General features: G+C 41.8%; 1 protein-coding gene across 1 annotated transcript; it reads left to right on the top strand.

The window, feature by feature from the left end:
- Positions 1–1,960: 1,960 nt before the first annotated feature.
- On the top strand, positions 1,961–18,687 carry LOC137286119 (uncharacterized). Its single transcript, XM_067817780.1, has 5 exons — positions 1,961–1,985; positions 13,108–13,237; positions 15,628–15,765; positions 17,979–18,060; positions 18,613–18,687. Exons 2-4 carry the CDS (start codon positions 13,108–13,110, stop codon positions 18,047–18,049), a joined length of 339 nt encoding a protein of 112 aa, XP_067673881.1. The 5' UTR covers positions 1,961–1,985; the 3' UTR covers positions 18,050–18,060; positions 18,613–18,687.
- The last annotated feature ends 648 nt before the right edge of the window (positions 18,688–19,335 follow it).

The following is a 19,335-nucleotide window of genomic DNA, read 5'->3' as shown; positions in this document are numbered from 1 at the left end:
AATAAAAATGGAGTGACCTTACCACTAAAGAGGCACTATAAAATATATGAAGTGTTATAGCAATAAAGAGATTCGGGATATTATTAATATCCACAAAACTACAGCAGTCCAAGTTCTACTACAGGCTTGACTGGGAGTGAGTGATTCGCTATATAGCAATATTTCAGCAACATCACCGCGGGGCACAAGATAAACGGGCTTCATACATTGTACAAGTGTGGGGAATCGAACCATGGGATTCTGAGTGACGAGCGAACGCTTCCACCACTTGGCTACCCCCCAAAGGCTTGGAATCCACGACAGGTGTAACTCTCTGGGTCCCGTTCTTCGGAGCGATCGGTACGACTGTCGTAAGTCTGTGTTGAAGTATGGGAGTTACGATCATCTTAGCGCTACGACTGTCGTAGGTCTGTTGAAGTATGGGAGTTGCGATCATCTTAGTGCTACGACTGTCGTAGGTCTGTGTTGAGGTTTGGGAGTTACGATCATCTTAGCGCTACGACTGTCGTAGGTCTTTGTTGAAGTATGGGAGTTACGATCATCTTAGTGCTACGACTGTCGTAGGTCTGTGTTGAGGTATGGGAGTTGCGATCATCTTAGCGCTACGACTGTCGTAGGTCTTTGTTGAAGTATGGGAGTTACGATCATCTTAGTGCTACGACTGTCGTAGGTCTGTGTTGAGGTATGGGAGTTACGATCATCTTAGCGCTACGACTGTCGTAGGTCTGTGTTGAGGTATGGGAGTTACGATCATCTTAGCGCTACGACTGTCGTAGGTCTTTGTTGAGGTATGGGAGTTACGATCATCTTAGCGCTACGACTGTCGTAGGTCTGTGTTGAGGTATGGGAGTTACGATCATCTTAGTGCTACGACTGTCGTAGGTCTGTGTTGAAGTATGGGAGTTACGATCATCTTAGTGCTACGACTGTCGTAGGTGTGTTGAGGTATGGGAGTTACGATCATCTTAGCGCTACGACTGTCGTAGGTCTGTGTTGAGGTATGGGAGTTACGATCATCTTAGCGCTACGACTGTCGTAGGTCTTTGTTGAAGTATGGGATTTACGATCATCTTAGAGCTACGATCGCTTTGAGGAACGGCGTCCAGAGAGACAGGGAATCTGGAAGCCAACTGTTGTTCTTTACGCAAACTGACGTGCTATGAGTGAGATCACATGGGACTCAGTCTACTAAATCAAAGAGTTTTAGTGAAACAATCGTTTCACGCTAATAAGAACAAATAATGACATTTATAATTCAATAAGGACACATCTGAATTAATCAAACTGGGATTCTAAACAGAAAAGGCTTTACGATTGTGTAAGAAATATTTATCAGACCACTGTATATTGCCCAAAATTACTTGAGAGAAAACATTAATTAATCCTACTCAAGTATGGAATGATTTAGCAAACTTAGTTTGTCTCAGCTCCTCAAAGTAAGGATGGGTTCTAGCTGTAGTTGTATTTGGTTTGTATGTTTAAACTGAATTTAAAAATATGTTTATAAAAACTTTATTTATGGGACTAATCTATTAATTACTTTCTAACGTGGGCAACGCAATACTGCTCCGTCTTCTCTCCTATGGGCCTAAAGTGTCAAATAAAACTCAGTTAAATGTCTACTCGTGGTCAGTCAGTTGTTTGTAACAAAATGAACACTAATTGAGAGTTGTGTATTCATTTAAACCCACAGCTGTCACAAGGACGGTGGAAAACCTACATGGTAAACGGTATGCAAATTGATGGGAATGTGTAATCCCCACATTTGACACAATGAGTACCAAACGTGATCAGGAGTACGGGCAACATCCTGTTTGATTGTTACAAGTCGTCATGTAACAGGAAACGTAATCCTCATGAGATGTTATCACGCTGATCAGGGTGTTCCACAGTAATGACCATGATCGATAATGTCACAGGTTGCCGTCTATATAAGAATGACACACTTTGAACAGTTAGAACATCATCACCAGTCATCCAACAAGGTAAGAAAAACTATTTCCAAAATTCACGACTATGTAAACATTCATTTTTTTGCTTTGGCATTGTACAATGCTATACAAGACTGAAAGAAATCTTAATTTACTTGACTGCTGTTGGCACCTTTTGTACCCGAAGTGATTTGGATGTTCTTGGCCATATCGGTCTTGGATGTCCATCTTCAGTAGAACTGGTCGTAGTATTCCGTGCTTATCGTAAGACCCGTAGGGGTCCTGGGGCAGAATAATGCTTCAGCAAGCCATAAAAGGCGACTGACTCAGCTTGTCGTAAGAGGCGACTAACGGGATCGGGTGGTCTGGCTCGCTGACTTGGTTGACACATGTCATCGGTTCCCAATTGCGCAGATCGATGCTCATGTTGTTGATCCCTGGATTGTCTAATCCAGACTCGATTATTTGCAGACCACCGTCATATAGCTGGAATATTGCTGAGTGCGGCGTAAACCTAAACTCACTCACTCACTCATGCTTGTCGTAAAAGACGACTGAACGGGTCGGGTGGTCAGGCGCGCTGACTTTGACCCACATGTTTTCGTATCGATGCTCAAGCTGTTGATCCCTTGATCTTCTGACTGAGACTCAATTATTTACAGACCTCCGCCATACACCTGGAATATTAATGATTGTGAAATAAAACTTAACTCACTGACTCGAAAATGAGAAATGAACAGTGAGTAAGTTAATATCTAACGTCACATTGGCAATATTTCAGCCATATCGTGACGAGAACACGTTTGATATTGAAATGAAACGTATACATTACAATAACTAAACAATGTACTCAGGACGACATGCTTTACACAAACAGTAATAACGTGGTAAAATATAATAAATGACACCCATTGAAAACGCACTAACACTATTCTAATTTGCCGACTGGCCATCAGGGCATGCTACCGCCTGCAGGCTTTAAAATCTACAGGCCCTGAATGAAATGTGCAGGCCCGTTTTATTAGTCAAACAAATAAAATGAAAATAGGTTACACTGTAACAACTTCACACTGTTTCTACAAAATGAGTTCGTTGGCGCAGAATTTTCCATTCCCATTCAAAGCGTTGAAATACCAATAAGTGAAACTAAAGTTACTGTGTCATGGTGGATCATGGGTGATTCCCGTTCGATAATAAAGAATAAAAATGTTTGAAAGATTCCAATTGAAGAAAATGACAGATAATTTACTAAAGGCTACAATTGGTTGCAGATATTTGAAACTTCCAACTCGATACAATAACAACCGGTGCTGACCTCCGGGCCGGCTGTTATCTCCAACGCTGCTACCACTACAGTTACAAAAACTGTAACAAAAAAAATACTGCAAAATGTAATACAAACTGTGGTGAATTGTAACAAACGGTGTTTCATTTTTATGAAAATTGCGTCCCAGAAGTGCAATGCATATTGGAGTGCGATAGACATCGTAAGTTATGCCAAAAAACCCATAATGTCATCTGAAAATCAATTTGAAGCAGTTATCATGAGTAAATCTATTTAATGTTGTCTACCACAACCATACAATATGGCGGTAACATTTTACCCCTCGTGGTAGACAAGGCAGTTCAAAGCTAGAGTAGTAGAGAACCATTAATTTTAGAAAACGATTGAGACTCGTGGTGATAGTATCGACTGGCCAAAAGCCGACCACGGTGTCGCTGATAAAGAGGTCTCACCTGTAAGCACACACTGAGAAGTAAATACTCATGAGACAGTGAAACATGATTTAATTGAACGCATGGGTCACAATCATAGATTAAACTGAAGAAGTTCAGTACTTGAGAAGGAAAGCTCTTTATTCTCCAAACGATTTATTCCCGGAGTGACCATTCCCACAGTGGCCCCTGAGTTTTCACGCTTTGGTGACGACCGTTCCCAGAGTGTCACACTGGCCTCTGTTAATATCGATACACCCTCCCTTAAGCGTCATAAGTCATCCCCATGGAGGCTTCCTGTGTGCATACGTAAACAACCTCTGGGGGCATGACTAATGACGCTTTTTTGCAGTGACGATCTTTTCCTAAGAAAATAATCTATAGCTCTGACAACACCTCATACCTAAACCCATTCAACACGGGTAGTCAAAGGTGGATAATTATGAAAATGAAAACAGTAGAAACCAAAAACAAAACTCACCGAGACGGGTGCTCCTTCCAGTGACGCCATGTTTTGATGTGTGAGTTTCAGGACGCGACCGATAAATCACGGAACGGAGCCGAGAAACCTCCGAAGATGGCCGAGCGTGTTTCAAGTGTTACCGACATTGCTTCCGATAGGGGTGTTGTGTTTATGCTATAACCGCTAACTACCGATATCGCTGCAATTGTTTCGCGAGTGGGCTGCATTTGTTTACATTTGAGATGCAATTCATTCAAATTTGCCGCAATTCCTTCAATTATAGTTACTTAGGGGGCCTGTTTACGCAGAACCTCCCTGATTTAACAGAACTTCAGCCAGTTTGTTGTATCAGTCGGAATTTCACAATTAATGAATGAATTATTGTAAGGATTAAGAGCAAGAATTAAGTGAATGAATAAAAGAAATAGAACATATGTCATATTTGGGATTTCACTTTCTTAGTAAAGTACAAATTCTAGTACTTTTTTTCGGTTGAGTCCCATCCGGGATTCGAACCGGTACCCGCACCCTCAGAGTCAGGCACCTAATCGCCAGCACACAAAGTCAGCCGCCTAGCCCGCTCAGCCACCGCGACTTCCGCGTGGAAGTCGCGGTGGCTGAGCGGGCTAGGCGGCTGACTTTGTGTGGAAGTCGCGGTGGCTGAGCGGGCTAGGCGGCTGACTTTGTGTGCTGGCGATTAGGTGCCTGACTCTGAGGGTGCGGGTTCGAATCCCGGATGGGACTCAACCGAAAAAAAGTACTAGAATTTGTACTTTACTAAGAAAGTGAAATCCCAAATATGACATATGTTGCATTTGACCACTTTCTAAATGGCATCGTGTAATCAAAAGAAATAGAGAAAAAGAATAAAGGAAAGGAGTACATATGTGAATGAATGCAAGAATAAATGATACACCAGGGCCTTCCCTCCCAAAACTTAAAGAACACAAAAGTATCGCGAGAAAGTGTTAACATCAGCTGTCCTTTTTAAAAAATCTACTTTGAGAAATATTTGTTTACTGTAAAAATTAATTCAGATATCTTATTGCATGTGGGGAATGGGGAATGGAATGGGCATTAAAAAACGCTAATGACACTGTTTCTCACACCCCTCAAAAGCAGAAAGTGTAAAACTGTCACAAAGCGTTCTAAACACAAATTTCTCAAATAATAAGATCAACAAGAAAGAAAGAAGTTATGGAACTGTAACCTTCAAAAACATCACAAGTATCAATGTCGGATCAGATCAGATCGGCGATATGTCACATTTTCCACACACCTCAAATACATCCCAACCATTTGTTTTAGAAAATGAAACTTTTACTATTATTATACTATTATTTTACTATTGCAAACACATTTCACCCAATAGTATATTCCCCTCGTAAGAATTAAAGGTGAATGTGAAAGATGCAATAAGTATAAACACTCAAACACCTACGTGTATCATTTCAATGGCGGATCAGAACAGATTGGCGATATTACAATAATTACAATAGCAGATTAACTCTTTGCTTTGATAACTAACAAGTTGTCCCACACTGGTCCCCACCTACTCACACCATACCAAAGGTATTTAACTCGTCCTGTGCTCGCATGCAAATATCACACGACAATGTTGGGGGTAAATGTCAACTTTTAATAAATGCCTATAAAACCATACATTTAAAACACCTCCGACAGATAAAACATGTGAAAACGTTTTACAAAGGGTACATGCTCACACACACTCATAGGTATCACCTGATTACAACTAACAGAAAAGCTGACACTAAAAGTCTTTGACCCGGGTGGGCGGGAGGTTCGCTGTCCGCCAGTTGACGTGAGACTAACACTGCAGACTCAAGTGGGGTCTCGCCTGCTGCTGCACGTGCAGGGACACCCGGGTGTTTCTGCCCACATTCGAAAGCAGCCGAGTTTAACACAAAATAATAGTTCCATTATTTTCCTCCTTAACTCGCCATGTGCTCGCATGCAAATATCACACGACAATGTTGGGGGTAAATGTCAACGTTTAATTGACGACTATAAAACTATACATTCAAAACACCTCCAAACCCCCCAGCATTGTAACGTTAGCGTCTCATGGTTGCTGCCACAACCAAGGCACGGGCAAACTTAAAATGTGTTTCTGGTTTTAAAATGACGTAGCGTTCATACGCGTTAGACTTCCAGTCTCCATGAAGCTTAATGACAAGTGACGTCACAAACGCCAACCGAGTCAAGGTTTGGACTCGACCATCCTTCCAGAAAGAGAAGAGATGTTTGTCTCGTGGGATACCGGTCTGGATTTCCTGTAGAGCCGTTAGAGCCGAAACAGGGCACAAAGGGGTGTCTGTCATTGAGCAAAGAGGGATCTGCAACACTCTCTGCCCGAACTAAATAGTCTTACTATGACGTATGGTTAGGAGAACCTTTTCATTCTGCCAGGTGACGTCATGAATTCATATGTACTTAGATGAGCTTACACGGACCTTATCGTCTAGCAGTAATGTAGATTGTCTTAGAAAGGTGAAAGAGGCGACAACACAGGCTGCCCAGAAAGCTGTGTTGAAAGGGGCCAGTAGATCCAACTTTTGTCTTATAGCAAGAAATATTTCTGGTGTAATGGGTAGTTTTTGGGTCGGGTGTTTCTCTTTCAGTCTTAGGATACCTTTCTTGACATTAACTAGAGTCCAGTCCTCCAAAGGGTTGGGTAGGCCTGCTTCCAGGTGGATAAGCCGAACTATGTTCAAGTAGTTAGGGATGCTGGTGGTGTTGATCGATCGTGCCAGGAAAGCCGTAAAGCGTGGAATCGTTTGAGGATGGGCAGGTACCGGCGTTAGACTGTAATATAGACAGAACCGCAAGAAGGCCTTTAACAGAGGTGTAGGTTTTCTTAGTATTTGTTGCGTACGCCGATTGATGATACTGCTTCATCTCTGCATCTAGACGCCGCAAGTCTGCTGCCATTGGTCCTGTAAATAGAGCAACGCTTCAATTGTCATGTGATGAATAATAGAGTCCTTAGTGAAACCTTTTAACCATTTTGCATTTCTTGGTAGATGTAGTCTTTAAATATTATCGGCAATTGTATTTTTCTCGCCTGGGATGTCCCTCGAAGTCATATCTGGCTGATAACCAGAATAGTTCTCTAATGAAATGCATTATTGCAGGATTCCTTGATGTACCTTTATTTATACAGAACATAGTCACGGAGTTGTCTGTGTAAGCTACCACGTGTCTACCTGATAACATTGCACCCCACCTCTTTAACGCGACATAGATAGCTGCGAGCTCCTTGACGTTGATGTGTTCTTCGCTGATCGCCGTCATGTCACTTCTCCAGTTTACGTAGAACCAGTCGTCGCCGAAGTAACCTCCGCCATCCAAGTAACGACATCAAAGCCCCTCCTTTTCATCATCCTTGTAATACTGGACGATATCAGGACTTCTTGCAGAGCCAAAAGGCAGTCTTGTGTCAAACATGTACGAGTGATTTGTTTCGTCACTAAATTTCCATTGTAGTCCTAAGGCCTCATAGCAGTCAGGATGAACTGGCACACTTCCATAAGCGTTTTTGAGATCGACTTTCGCCATAAAGCCATTGGGTGTAAGCATTTCCACAGCTTTAACGATACTGTTGTAAGCTATAGAGTTCTTAGTCACGTGCTCATTTACGGACCTCCCGAAAGATCGACTACAGTCAATTATTACCCGCACGTCGTCTTCACCCTTAGACATTGCAGCTAAACTGCTCACAATCGTCGTGGGCCACTTCATTCATAATTTTCTTTTCGACTTTAGCCTGATTGTCAAAGGCTGATTTTGAATTTTGACATGCTACATTTTGCAGGACGGCACTTTTGTTTATGACCCTGAAACCACTAGCGATTCCGTCTAAAATAAAGTCTTTATCATGATCATCTGCTAGTTCCTGTTCCCATACATGAAGGCGCCCTGTGAGAGGGTTAGGATAAAGATTCACATATGTCGAGGCTGGTTGTGGCTGTAGGAGTTTCCCGCCGCTGCTTGTTGTGCTGGACCCAGTGTTGTCGAGGCTGGGGCTGGCGCCCGGGGATCCGGATGTCGACACTGGGGATGGGGCCGCGGCACTGGATACACACGTTGGCATACTTAGACCGTGGAAATCTGCAACCACTTGGGTTTTGAAAGTTCAAGCACATGGTATCATTTAGGCTGGCGCCCCTATTGTAATATGTCGATCTGGCTACTCTTTTATCCCTGTTATCCTTCTTTTCCAGGTAGTAGAAGACTGTATGAAAGTCAATATCAGACCATCTACTGTGTTTCTCTGTTTGAGCTTTCCTATGCATGTGGTCAAACATCATGACAGAGAACACTGTGTGACTCTGAAGATAGTCTCCAACGCACGCTGTATACTCTAGGTATTCTATTTACTCCTCCGAGTCCAGTTTACCCTCCCTGACGGGTTTTGATAGAATTCTAGCGTTAGAAGATATCCACGGGGGCATTGAAACTTCTTCAGGCTTCAATTTTGAATTTCTGTTCTTTACAATGAACTGGGATCCTTCTGGGAGATTTACAGCTTCCTCATTTTCACAATGTACCGTATTTGGCCTAGTCACGAAATCTACCATAAATAAGGGTTTCTCACCTGATGTTTTCGCCTCGCGGGTAGCTAATTAGTATGTTGCTGTGTGTGGGGAAGGTCTGTGAGTGAGGCAGAACCAAGGGCATCTAGGAGCGAATGCAGCTCCGTGTTAGCGGCTAGGGACCGGGTGGTTGCTTGGTCCGCGGTGTGAACGTCGACAGCAGGGTTTTGTAGATTTAGGTGTATGATTTCGTCCGCGACTTTTTCTAAGTGTTTTCTCTGCGCCATTTTAAATCCAAGTTCTAAATTACCTGTAGCGATGAGTTGCCAGAGTTGTTGTGGTGACTCAAACTCCTCATCCAGGAGAATGTCTACTGTGTTTTCTTAAGACCTTTACTTTGTAACCACTGGGTAAAACTCTCGGCCATGGTGCGCTCGCTGTCCGCCAGCTGATCTGAGACTAACACTGCAGACTCAAGTGGGGTCTCGCCTACTGCTGCACGTGCAGGGACACTCGGGTGTTTCCGCCCACTTCCGAAAGCAGCCGAGTCAAACACAAAATGATAGTTCCATTATTTTCCGCCGTAATATAAGTCGCTACAGCTAATTGTACGTCAACACACAGCGAGTTTTCATTCATTCTATTCTGGATATTCAAAGGAGCAAGACGTACCGAGGTACTGAGACTAGCTCGGACCCCACCTCCCGCCCTCAATTCCCCACTTACCTCCTCCTCCCCAATAGACTATCATAAGACAGACCATCAATAAATTCGTACTATGCTTCGAGAATCATAACATCCAATACAAATACATTAACAATTGCGGCCGAGGCTTCAAAATTACATTCCCAGACAAACAGGCACTAAATAACACACTCTCACGGACACTTATAGATGGAAAACAAATAAGCTGGCAAACTCCAAGGTGGCAATCACAAGTCCAGGGCGTCATCAAAATCGACTGCTGGGAAACAGAAACAGACATACAACATTACACTGACATAGCCAATAAAATCCCCACCCGACCCCAAATCACCCACAACTATAGAAATTAAATATAACCTCAAAAAAGGAGACTGGTTCAAATTCAACACATGCAATCACCATCAATACCATCCAAGACCCCGACATCAATATCTTCAACGAAAACTACACTAATACCATCCTAAATATAACAAATAAATGCACTCCCACTTTTCGTCTCAACCCCCAACAAAAAACAGTCCCCTGGTGGATCATTATTATAATCAACGCCAGAAAGGTAAGAAAAAAAGACCCTTAATCAATCCAAAATGACCGTTCCGAATTACCTTTAGCTAATAAACTAAGAAATCAAACCAAAGAATTAATCAGGGCAGCAAAATTCAACCACTGGAAGAAATTCTGCTCCACCCTTAGGCTCTCAAAACAAAACTCTAGGCACATGTGGAATAAATTTAAAGCCATTAAGGGTGTTTAAAAAAACCAATTGCACCTAATTTTCCGGACTTACCCACAAACAAAGCCGGCTAAGGCAAACAAGTTTGCTTCCCACTTTTCGGCCACCAGTAGCTCCACCAACTATCCACCCGCGTTCCAAAACACCATTAAAAACCACCCAAGTTACACACAGAGGCCACCTCACAGAGAACTCCCCATAAACAAAACCATCAACATTCACGTACTTACATCAGTACTCAAAAAAAACCCAAAAACACAACCAACCAACCCCCGCAAAAAACAAAATAAACAAACAAAAACAAACAAAAACAAACAAAACACCCCCCCCCCCCGAAAAAACAAAAAACAAAAAAACAACAAACCCAAAACAAAAACAACCAAAAAAACCCCCCAGTCCCTGGTCCAGATACAGTCCCATACACAATACTCAATACACAGTTCCCACCTAACATGGAACACATTACCCTTACCCTCTATCCCAGACACTTAAAAACAGCCAGGGTGGTGCCAATCCTCAAACCAAGGAAACCCAGCTTTGAGCCTGATTCCTATCGCCCCATCTCACTCACCTCTCACCTCTGTAAAACTTTAGAATCAGTAATTAATAACAGGCTCAAATACCTTATCCTATCCAAAAACCTTATGAAAGAGGGCCAGAGCGGCTTTACTCCGAACCGATAATGTTTAGACCATATTTTACATTTGGAACAAGACGTAAAGGTAGCCCATGCAACCAGTACACTACGGACATTTTGATTGACTTAAGCAAAGCTTTCGACATGGTTTGGCTCAACGGCCTACTACAAAATCTCCAAAACATGCCATACACGGACGCTTTCTAAACTTCATTCACTCCTTCCTTAAATAACCTCCTGCTAGCTCTATAGCCAGGGTCAATGCCAGCACCTCCAGCCAGCCTCTCGCCAACAAACCAAACAATAAAGTTCTCTCCCCGGCCTCTCCCTACCACCCCCCTCACTCTAACTTTTTATATATAGCTTTACACCCCTCAATTGACATTTTTTGGTAGGTTGGTTTATTGCTTATTCCCACTCGTTATTAATTTATTACCCCCACCTACCCCGTCGGATACATTGGCCCAGCCAACAGCCGTCGTAAAACCTATAAATCCGTCCGTGTAAGTCAAAACCCTGATACCTCAATTTAAGTGTGAAGTTGTACATCCCTTTTTTCAAGAGTAATACTCGTTTCGGACGATTCAGACAATGGAAGGTTTTATTATTCTGGAATATTGGATTATTTGGAATTATTTGTTATTAATGCCAAATGCGACTGATAAAATTCGCATCATGAACCACAATTAAGCGATTTTTATCACGTCAATTAAATTCTCCACGTAACACACAGGTATACAAGACGGCATAGGGAAGTTAAAATGTTAGTCATATTATAATAGTTGCTAAATACGAGATAGGTTATTCTAACAAGTTTAATTTAGAAAATAGCTAAAGCAATGTGCATTCTTACATGAATGACTAATAAATAAGGAATTATTTGATTTCGTATTCCACAGTTGTAATCCTAACAATCACCTGAAGCACACTGATATGTCAGCGTTTCAAATGACCCTTCAAGATCCGAGTGGATCTTTAGCAACCTATATTTGTTAGCGGTGACGAGCGGGATCGAGTTGTCAGTTTCGCTAACATGGTCGATGCATGTTATGTTGGGCAGATCGATCTTCATGATGTCAATCACAGGTATGGTTTTACACGCTTTTAGCAATATTCAAGTGCTACGAGTGCGTATTTTCTGTATATTTTTGTTATTAATTCAGTAATAATTATTATTGGGTGACAGTGTTTGGTGTTTTGAATAGTAGATATTGTGGGTCACATTTCGTTTTAATATCTGGTCAACACTTTTAGCATTCTGGCATTCCGGAATTTATTTGCTCCTAGTTTTCGATGTTCACTTCCGGGATACTGTTTCGTGACCATTCTACATTATCTGCTGTCGCAACGACCGCTGTGTTTACATTTTGCCATAGCTGTTCCCTCTCACACCAAGACTTTGGTGAGTTTGCTATATTGTATTTTGTAACCCATTGACTTACATTTTGTCTGTCTTGAATTGTACCTGAAATCTGCATTGTTATATTGACTTGTGACTTTGTGTATATTTCTCTCGTCGTATAACAATATAGAATTTGAAAGTTAACAACTTGTCTTTGTTCTGTTTTGCTGGTTTACAAGGAATGAGTCTTAGGCGTGACGCTGGATCGCATTAACTACAAGGCTACCCCATCGCATATGTATTCAAATACGTATTTCCTAGTGGATTATACAGTGAACGTAGTTGGCAGTTATTCCTGTCCTACAATTGCGTTTGTTTTCAAGACGCGGTTCCACTATACAGCAAGGAGAGGTACATGCATACTTATCTTACCTCACACATAAATGTCGCTATCTGATTGGCTGAGCACTCTTCTCTTACCCCGTGTACAATGCAAGCTAGCATTGCAATACAGCTCGCTGCCAATACTTCGTGGTAGTGCTTCTTTAACTCGAATAACATTGAATCACGCATTATGCACGGAAATTCCCGATGTTTTACGAAGGCAAATCAATGGAAGGGAGATAACTACTCCTTTTTCTTGTGTCGCCCGCCACATGTCGTCCGTAAGTAGTCTTGAAAAATGCACAGGGTAGAACAAACTGTATTTTCTTAAAATAGGTTGTGGTACGTCTATCATGACAATGCGCTTCCAATGAATATTTACCCTTTACTACGTTTAGAGAAATTACTCACGTCACTACCCGTGAAACTGAAAAACTGTTAAAAGGTGCATGGTGAGGTGAGAAGAGGTTTAACCTAGCTTTCGCTTTAACTGCAACTTCCATATACAATGTATGCCTACCTGGCCAAGTGATTGGTCGATGTTACAGTACTGACCCAATATGGTACCATGCCACAGTTTAACAACTCTAACACAATGCACTACATTTGGGCTGTTTTATATTTCTGTCAACAATTTCAGATGCGTTTTCTACTATTGGTTGTTGTGGTGCTGACTGTGACGGACGTGTCAGGCGAGAGGTGGTGGAATGGAGTTAAGAAAGGGTGGCGCACGTTATGGGAAAAAGAAAAAGGAAGAATATTAAACAACGGTACCTTCCACGATAGAACGCCTCTATGGATTAGTAATGTACGTTATCACATCGTGTAGAGAGAAATACGGGGTCTTATTAGTACCGAGTAAGATTGTCCTTACGAATAAGGTTTTTCGACTGATAAAACCTCGTATTTCCCGAGACACGATGTGATAACGCATTTATCTAACCGAATGGCTTTACTAAATCAGCAGAAAACAATACGTGGCCAATCGCATCGAATTTCATCCTCAGCTGGTGTGGCGAAAATTAAAGCTTCCTTGCTACCATCTTGACACCAGCTGATCCACTGATCTCAATGCAGCGCGCGCCACTGAAGGCGTACTCCCTGCTCGCCGATCGTGACTGATGTACATGCTATTTTATCAGAATCACGTGAATCTATCAAAATTCGACATTCTTACATGAGGCTGGATAATGGCGCTTGTATTACCAGGAAGGGAAGCAGGCGGGCAAGTAATCTGGACGAATACACTGGGTTGCCTCAGTTAGATTGGCGATCAAGCACCTGACCGTGGTGTGACATCAATACCGCTACTGTTTAACACGTGTCTCGTAGAGCGATTTAGTTCGGCAAGACACCTTCACGATAGGATTCGCAGGAGGAAAATGAACTTTTCATTATTTAGACGTCAAACTGTTTCAAATGGAATATTCTGGAGGGCGTTCCCATATATGCAAATTGGGGTCCTTTGTCAGGTCATGGCTCATCTAACACTTGTCAAGCAGCAGTCAGCAAGCCTGATCCTATTAGTCGCCTATTACGACCAGCGAATATGCTGGATCGTCACCGGTTTTAACTATGTTGTGGTACACGCGTCACAGAAAAAAATGTGTCACGTGCAATACTTTCAATGCTTACACGCTATTTGATATAAAAATATACTCATGGAAAAATTTAAGGGAACGCATGAAATAGTTGTGACTTTTAATCTTTGAATCAGTAAGAGAAAAGTTCATACAGATGAAAAGGCTTATGTCAAGTGATGAAATCAATATCGGGTGTGTCCCCTATGTCTCTGGAGAACTGCTTGGCATCGTCGTGGCATGCTGCGAATGAGTGTACTGATGGTACCAATCGGAATTCTACACCATTCTTCCTGGAGAGCCACGAAACGTTCATCCAGATTGTTGAGCTGAACACGTCTGTCCCGAACATTGCGGCCAAGAACAGCCCAAAGATGTTCGATGGGGTTAAGGTAAGGACTTTTAGCCGGCCATTGCAACACCCGGACACCTGCAGCCCTCAGTCTGTCCCGACAAACATGAGCGATGTGAGGGCGGGCATTGTCATGCTGGAACTCGAACTTTCGACCTGCTGTACGCGCAAAGGGGATCACAATCGGGTTCAACAGCTCGTCACGATATCGTACACCTGTTATCCTGCCATCAACACGCACAAGATTTGTTTTGTGGTTAAAGGGTAAACCCGTCCCACACCATAACAGAGCCACCTCCATAACGATCATGCTGTTTGATGGTGCAGGCACTGTGACGTTCCCCAGCGCGTCTCCAAACTCGAATTCGACCGTCATTATGGTCAAGTGTGTACCTGCTCTCATCACTAAACACGGTGTTTCTCCACTGACGTACGGTTCCTCCTCTACGGTTCCGTGCCCACTGCAGTCTCAAGCGCTTGTGTTGCTCAGTCATGTTGATTCCAACCAATGCACGGCGGCTTTTTAGACCAGCCGATTTAAGACGATTACGCACTGTACGTGAACAAATTCTGACGTTGTTCTTCGCCTGATTTCCGTATTGATTTTGGAGGAGGATTTGAACCTGTCTCGCAGAGCAATAAGGCGTAGGGTCTGGTCATCCCGTGGGGTGTTGTTTTTTTCTTCCGTCCTCGACCACGCCTCATTTTGACGTCACCAGTCGCTCTATAGAGATTCCGAAGCCTGGATATCACGCTAATAGACCTGTGAAAAGTTGTTGCAACCTGTCGTAATGGGCTTCCGCCATTAACCATGCCAATTGCCTCCTATTTCTGTGCCAAAGTTAAGTACTGTGTTGTCATGTTAACAATGTTTTTAACCGTTGTGTTTGACAGTGCACATACTTTTGACAGTCCACATACATGTAACGTGTAAATCTAAGCGCATGTAACTTCAGGAGCATGGAAAGCATTATGGTGCGTTTGAGTGAACTGCTCCTCATGAAAACGATAATACACGGCGCTGAAGTTGGTAAACAGAAATTTTGAATTGCCCTAAGAAACATGCGTTCCCTTCATTTTTTATTATATTGTTTATAAGCCCCCCTCTAACTATTCCATTGCACAATTTTTGGAGATCAATCCAAACCATTTAAGACAAGGCAAGTTATTTTGATTCATTCTTGAATCGCAGATCAGGATGATAACTGATTGTTTCCATATGCACCAGGCTTGAAGTTACTCAATTCTGGACGAAGTATTGATGACGTTGACCAGAACGGCGATGGTGTCCTGACTAGATCCGAATTGCAGCAACACATGGATGAACGTGATGTGGATGAATTGATGGACATGCTAGATGAAGACGGTAGGTTTACTTTTATACGAAATATAATTTCCCAGAAATTACCGAAAAAGTTGCTTCGGCCAAAATCTAATGCATGTATATACACTATAGACGTTTTAGTGAAATGAATATGTTGAGCCATGGTTCTCTTACAGTCTAAGTGTATTTTCAGTACTTTGCAAGACCCCTTGCCCTGTAATACACGACTGAATGCGCCTGGGTACACTACACTAAGTTTGTAGGAAATCGTGTGACAGCGTATCCCAATACTCGATCACTTTTTGTTCAAATCCTCAATATTCCCAGAAATTATTTAGAAAATCTTCGCTTCACAAAACTGATTATGGCATTTAATAATAGGCGTTGCTTTATGGTATTAAGTATTATCATAGCGAGGGACACGACAAATGGGTATCACAAGTTGTGTCCATGTTGGGAATAGAACCAGAACGAAAGCTTTAACCGTGCGCCAGGCGACTCGATCGCCCCTAAAGGGAAAACAGCTGTGAAAATTATATGAATGGATGTGTGAAAATCATGATGTATTCATGAAAGGATTGATGGATTCGTAGGTCATTCAGCCTAAAGCAATTCGGTTCCACTTTTGCATTTAGCCTTTTGGAAAATGAATACTAACATAGAACTAAGATTATTCCGATAGTACTCTATTTTTGTGGCCACCGCGACAGCAACATATTACAGGGCGTTTGAAATATCCACATCGCATATAACGTCCACAGTCTTTGCTCTAGCAATTGATCATGTTAGTTCGTTCTTGGGATACAGGAATCAGCTGCAATGGTTTGATTTTAGGAATATTGAACAGGTTAGCTGATCACAAAAGCATGCCAACCTCCACCCCGCCAGTGGGGAAACACGGGAGCATGGGTACGGTTCTTACTGATATACCTTTCTTGTGAAAACGAAGAACAAATGTGTGTTGTTCAACGACGCACAAAGCGATATTCTAACTATCTGACAGCAGTCTGGACCAGAGAATCAAATGATCAATAGTATTAACATCGGGCTACGTAACTGGGATACGGTGACATGTGTCAGCCAGGTCAGTGATCTAGACCACCCGATCCCGTTTGTATCTCACAACAAGCATGAATTGCTGAAGATCTTCAAGGTCGTAGTGTAGTAACTAGTTTGATTGACTAGTATCAAGCCCGGGCTTTCATCTATCAAATCAATCCATACAGAAATATGTAGTCTCAGCGCTACCCGTGTGTTTTTAAATTTACGATGCAGTGTTTCTATCTCTTCATTCTCCAAAACAAGAATCTGATTATACAAAATGCGAAGTGTTAGGGTTAAAAAATGCCGTCACAAAAGGAGTAAGAAATCCCCTCGGAACCAGCAAAATATAACACTGAGAAGTCTGATGTTTTCAATAACTGTATTCGGCAAAAGCAAAGGCAAGATTCACAAGAAAGGTTTCATGTACAATACAACCGAGCCAAATCTAAATTAATGGGTTGCTATATAATGTCAACTCACGGATGTCTTGGTGCGAGAGTGAGAAACAGCTATGCAGAATGTAACACATCGAGCGGTCAGGCAGCGGCTCTGTAGATCAAGCGTTGACGGAGATGCTGACAGATATGTACTCCAGTAATCAGTGTGCATTTCCATGTCGACCACACGGCAACTAGCCTTTATATATATTCAGTATTTCCTGAAAGCTCGTGCACTTACGATCATGGCCATCAACGCAGAATCTTCTCGGCCAGCCTCCCGGAAGTCAAAAGTTAATAATCAAAACACGTAGTCAAGGGGAGGTAACTCTAAAGAGCTACCACAAAGTCTTCCCGATAAAATACCAATACTACTGAACATTTATGACACGGAACGTGACCCATAATAATTATTACTTAACCAATAATACAATTTACAGAAAATACACTTTCGTAACAGTGGTTACCTTGTAACCTAGTGGTATCCTAGTGGTTAAAGCGTTAGCTCGTCATGTCGAAGGCCCTGGTTCGATTCCCCGAATGGGTTTAATGTGTGAAGCCCATCTCTGGTGTGTTCCGCCGTGATTTGCTGAAATATTGTTAAAAGCGGCGTAAACCATGCTCACCCACTCAGTTATGCATTGAATGTTTTTAGAACTATTGTGTTGTTTTTGCCATTATGACTTTGAGACTTAAGTATATCCATATTCCTTTTATCACCTATGTTACATTATCTGCCCATGTACATATTTACCATGTGTGATAATTGTGCAGGTGAGGAAGAGGTGAAGCGTGACGTTCTGGAAAGGTACGCACAAGAAGCACTCGTCAATACAAGCCATTGATACCAGCGAAGGTATGTGATTATGTAATGCGCTTATTGCTTATGACGCATAAAGAATTAGAACTGAACCTTAGACTAGTGTTTGGTTTTGCAAAACACTACATGCTTTTTTATTTCACAAGTTCTAATCTTAACATACATCAATACATACTACCCATCAAAAGTTTAGATTCATAAGTGTAAATGTAGCCACCTTCAGTCATTTGTTCTAAATTAGATTTTGTAATTTTTTCCATACTGTTTACAGGTACTGTTTACCCATGGACTGATGTGTCGATAAATTCATAACGTTGAAGAGAGTATTGTCGTGGGCGAATTCTTAGCAAAAAGTTACATCAAAACCCAGCTGTTCACATGCACGATATTTACCCATCCTTTTCAGAAATGTGGTGCATGAGTCTCACACAATTAATCTACATGTGGTTTGCATTTGGTTCCTTCAGGCTAGTGGAGAATACATAACACATAGTGAATGTTTTAAGTGAGTCTAAACATTTGATGAGTAGTATATGGTTTTACTACTAATAATATACACTGGTTATCCAATTGAGTTTTCTGTTGTAGGTACCGAAATGGATGGACGTATGCAGAATGTAATCAGAAAGTAGATTTTAATAAAAGTGGCGTCACTTCAATTGATATCACTTCAGCCTGTCTTTTGTGTAAATAATTGTGCTCGTCCCCCTCCCCCAACAGAAAAAATAATATTAATAATAAAAAAGTAATAAATGAAATTATTAAACTAGGCTGCATACAATAGTTACTATTTTATGAAAATTGTGATAATGCTGGGTGCTTCCTTTAGGATAGTTAATTAACTTACCCCTTTCACGCACAGTGTCCTGACTGATGATCTGTTTTGCTTTTTTATGTCCATTGCCATGAACGTTAGACGATGATCACAGTTCACAAAAGTATGTTTTAAGGCTTTTCTTAATTTGTGCATGGCCATTTGTCATGCAAACGGGAACAGCTTAGACAATATTGTCTTACGTTCAATATGTTCGTTTGTTGAATGGAGTTTAAATGTCCCAAATCCACATATCCACTCAGAAAAGATTTTCTTAAGTGAAAACGCAAGAGGTTTATCACGAACAAGTAATCACAGCAGACACTATATATATCCTGAAACAGTCAAATGGATACCTATATGCCTTAGTAAAAGGCATGATCGTCGGGAAAACAAAAAAGATACGTTTATGAGTACTGTCCAGTAGGTGTGAAACTCTGCCAAAAATATACTACAACATTTATTGTCTTATATCATACATTAATGTCGTTTTCTGG

This window comes from Haliotis asinina, chromosome 6 (assembly GCF_037392515.1).
Source record: "Haliotis asinina isolate JCU_RB_2024 chromosome 6, JCU_Hal_asi_v2, whole genome shotgun sequence".
Taxonomy (NCBI): Eukaryota; Metazoa; Mollusca; class Gastropoda; order Lepetellida; family Haliotidae; genus Haliotis; species Haliotis asinina.
Note: the sequence above shows the minus strand (reverse complement) of the source record. Positions and strands in the feature narration are given on the sequence as shown.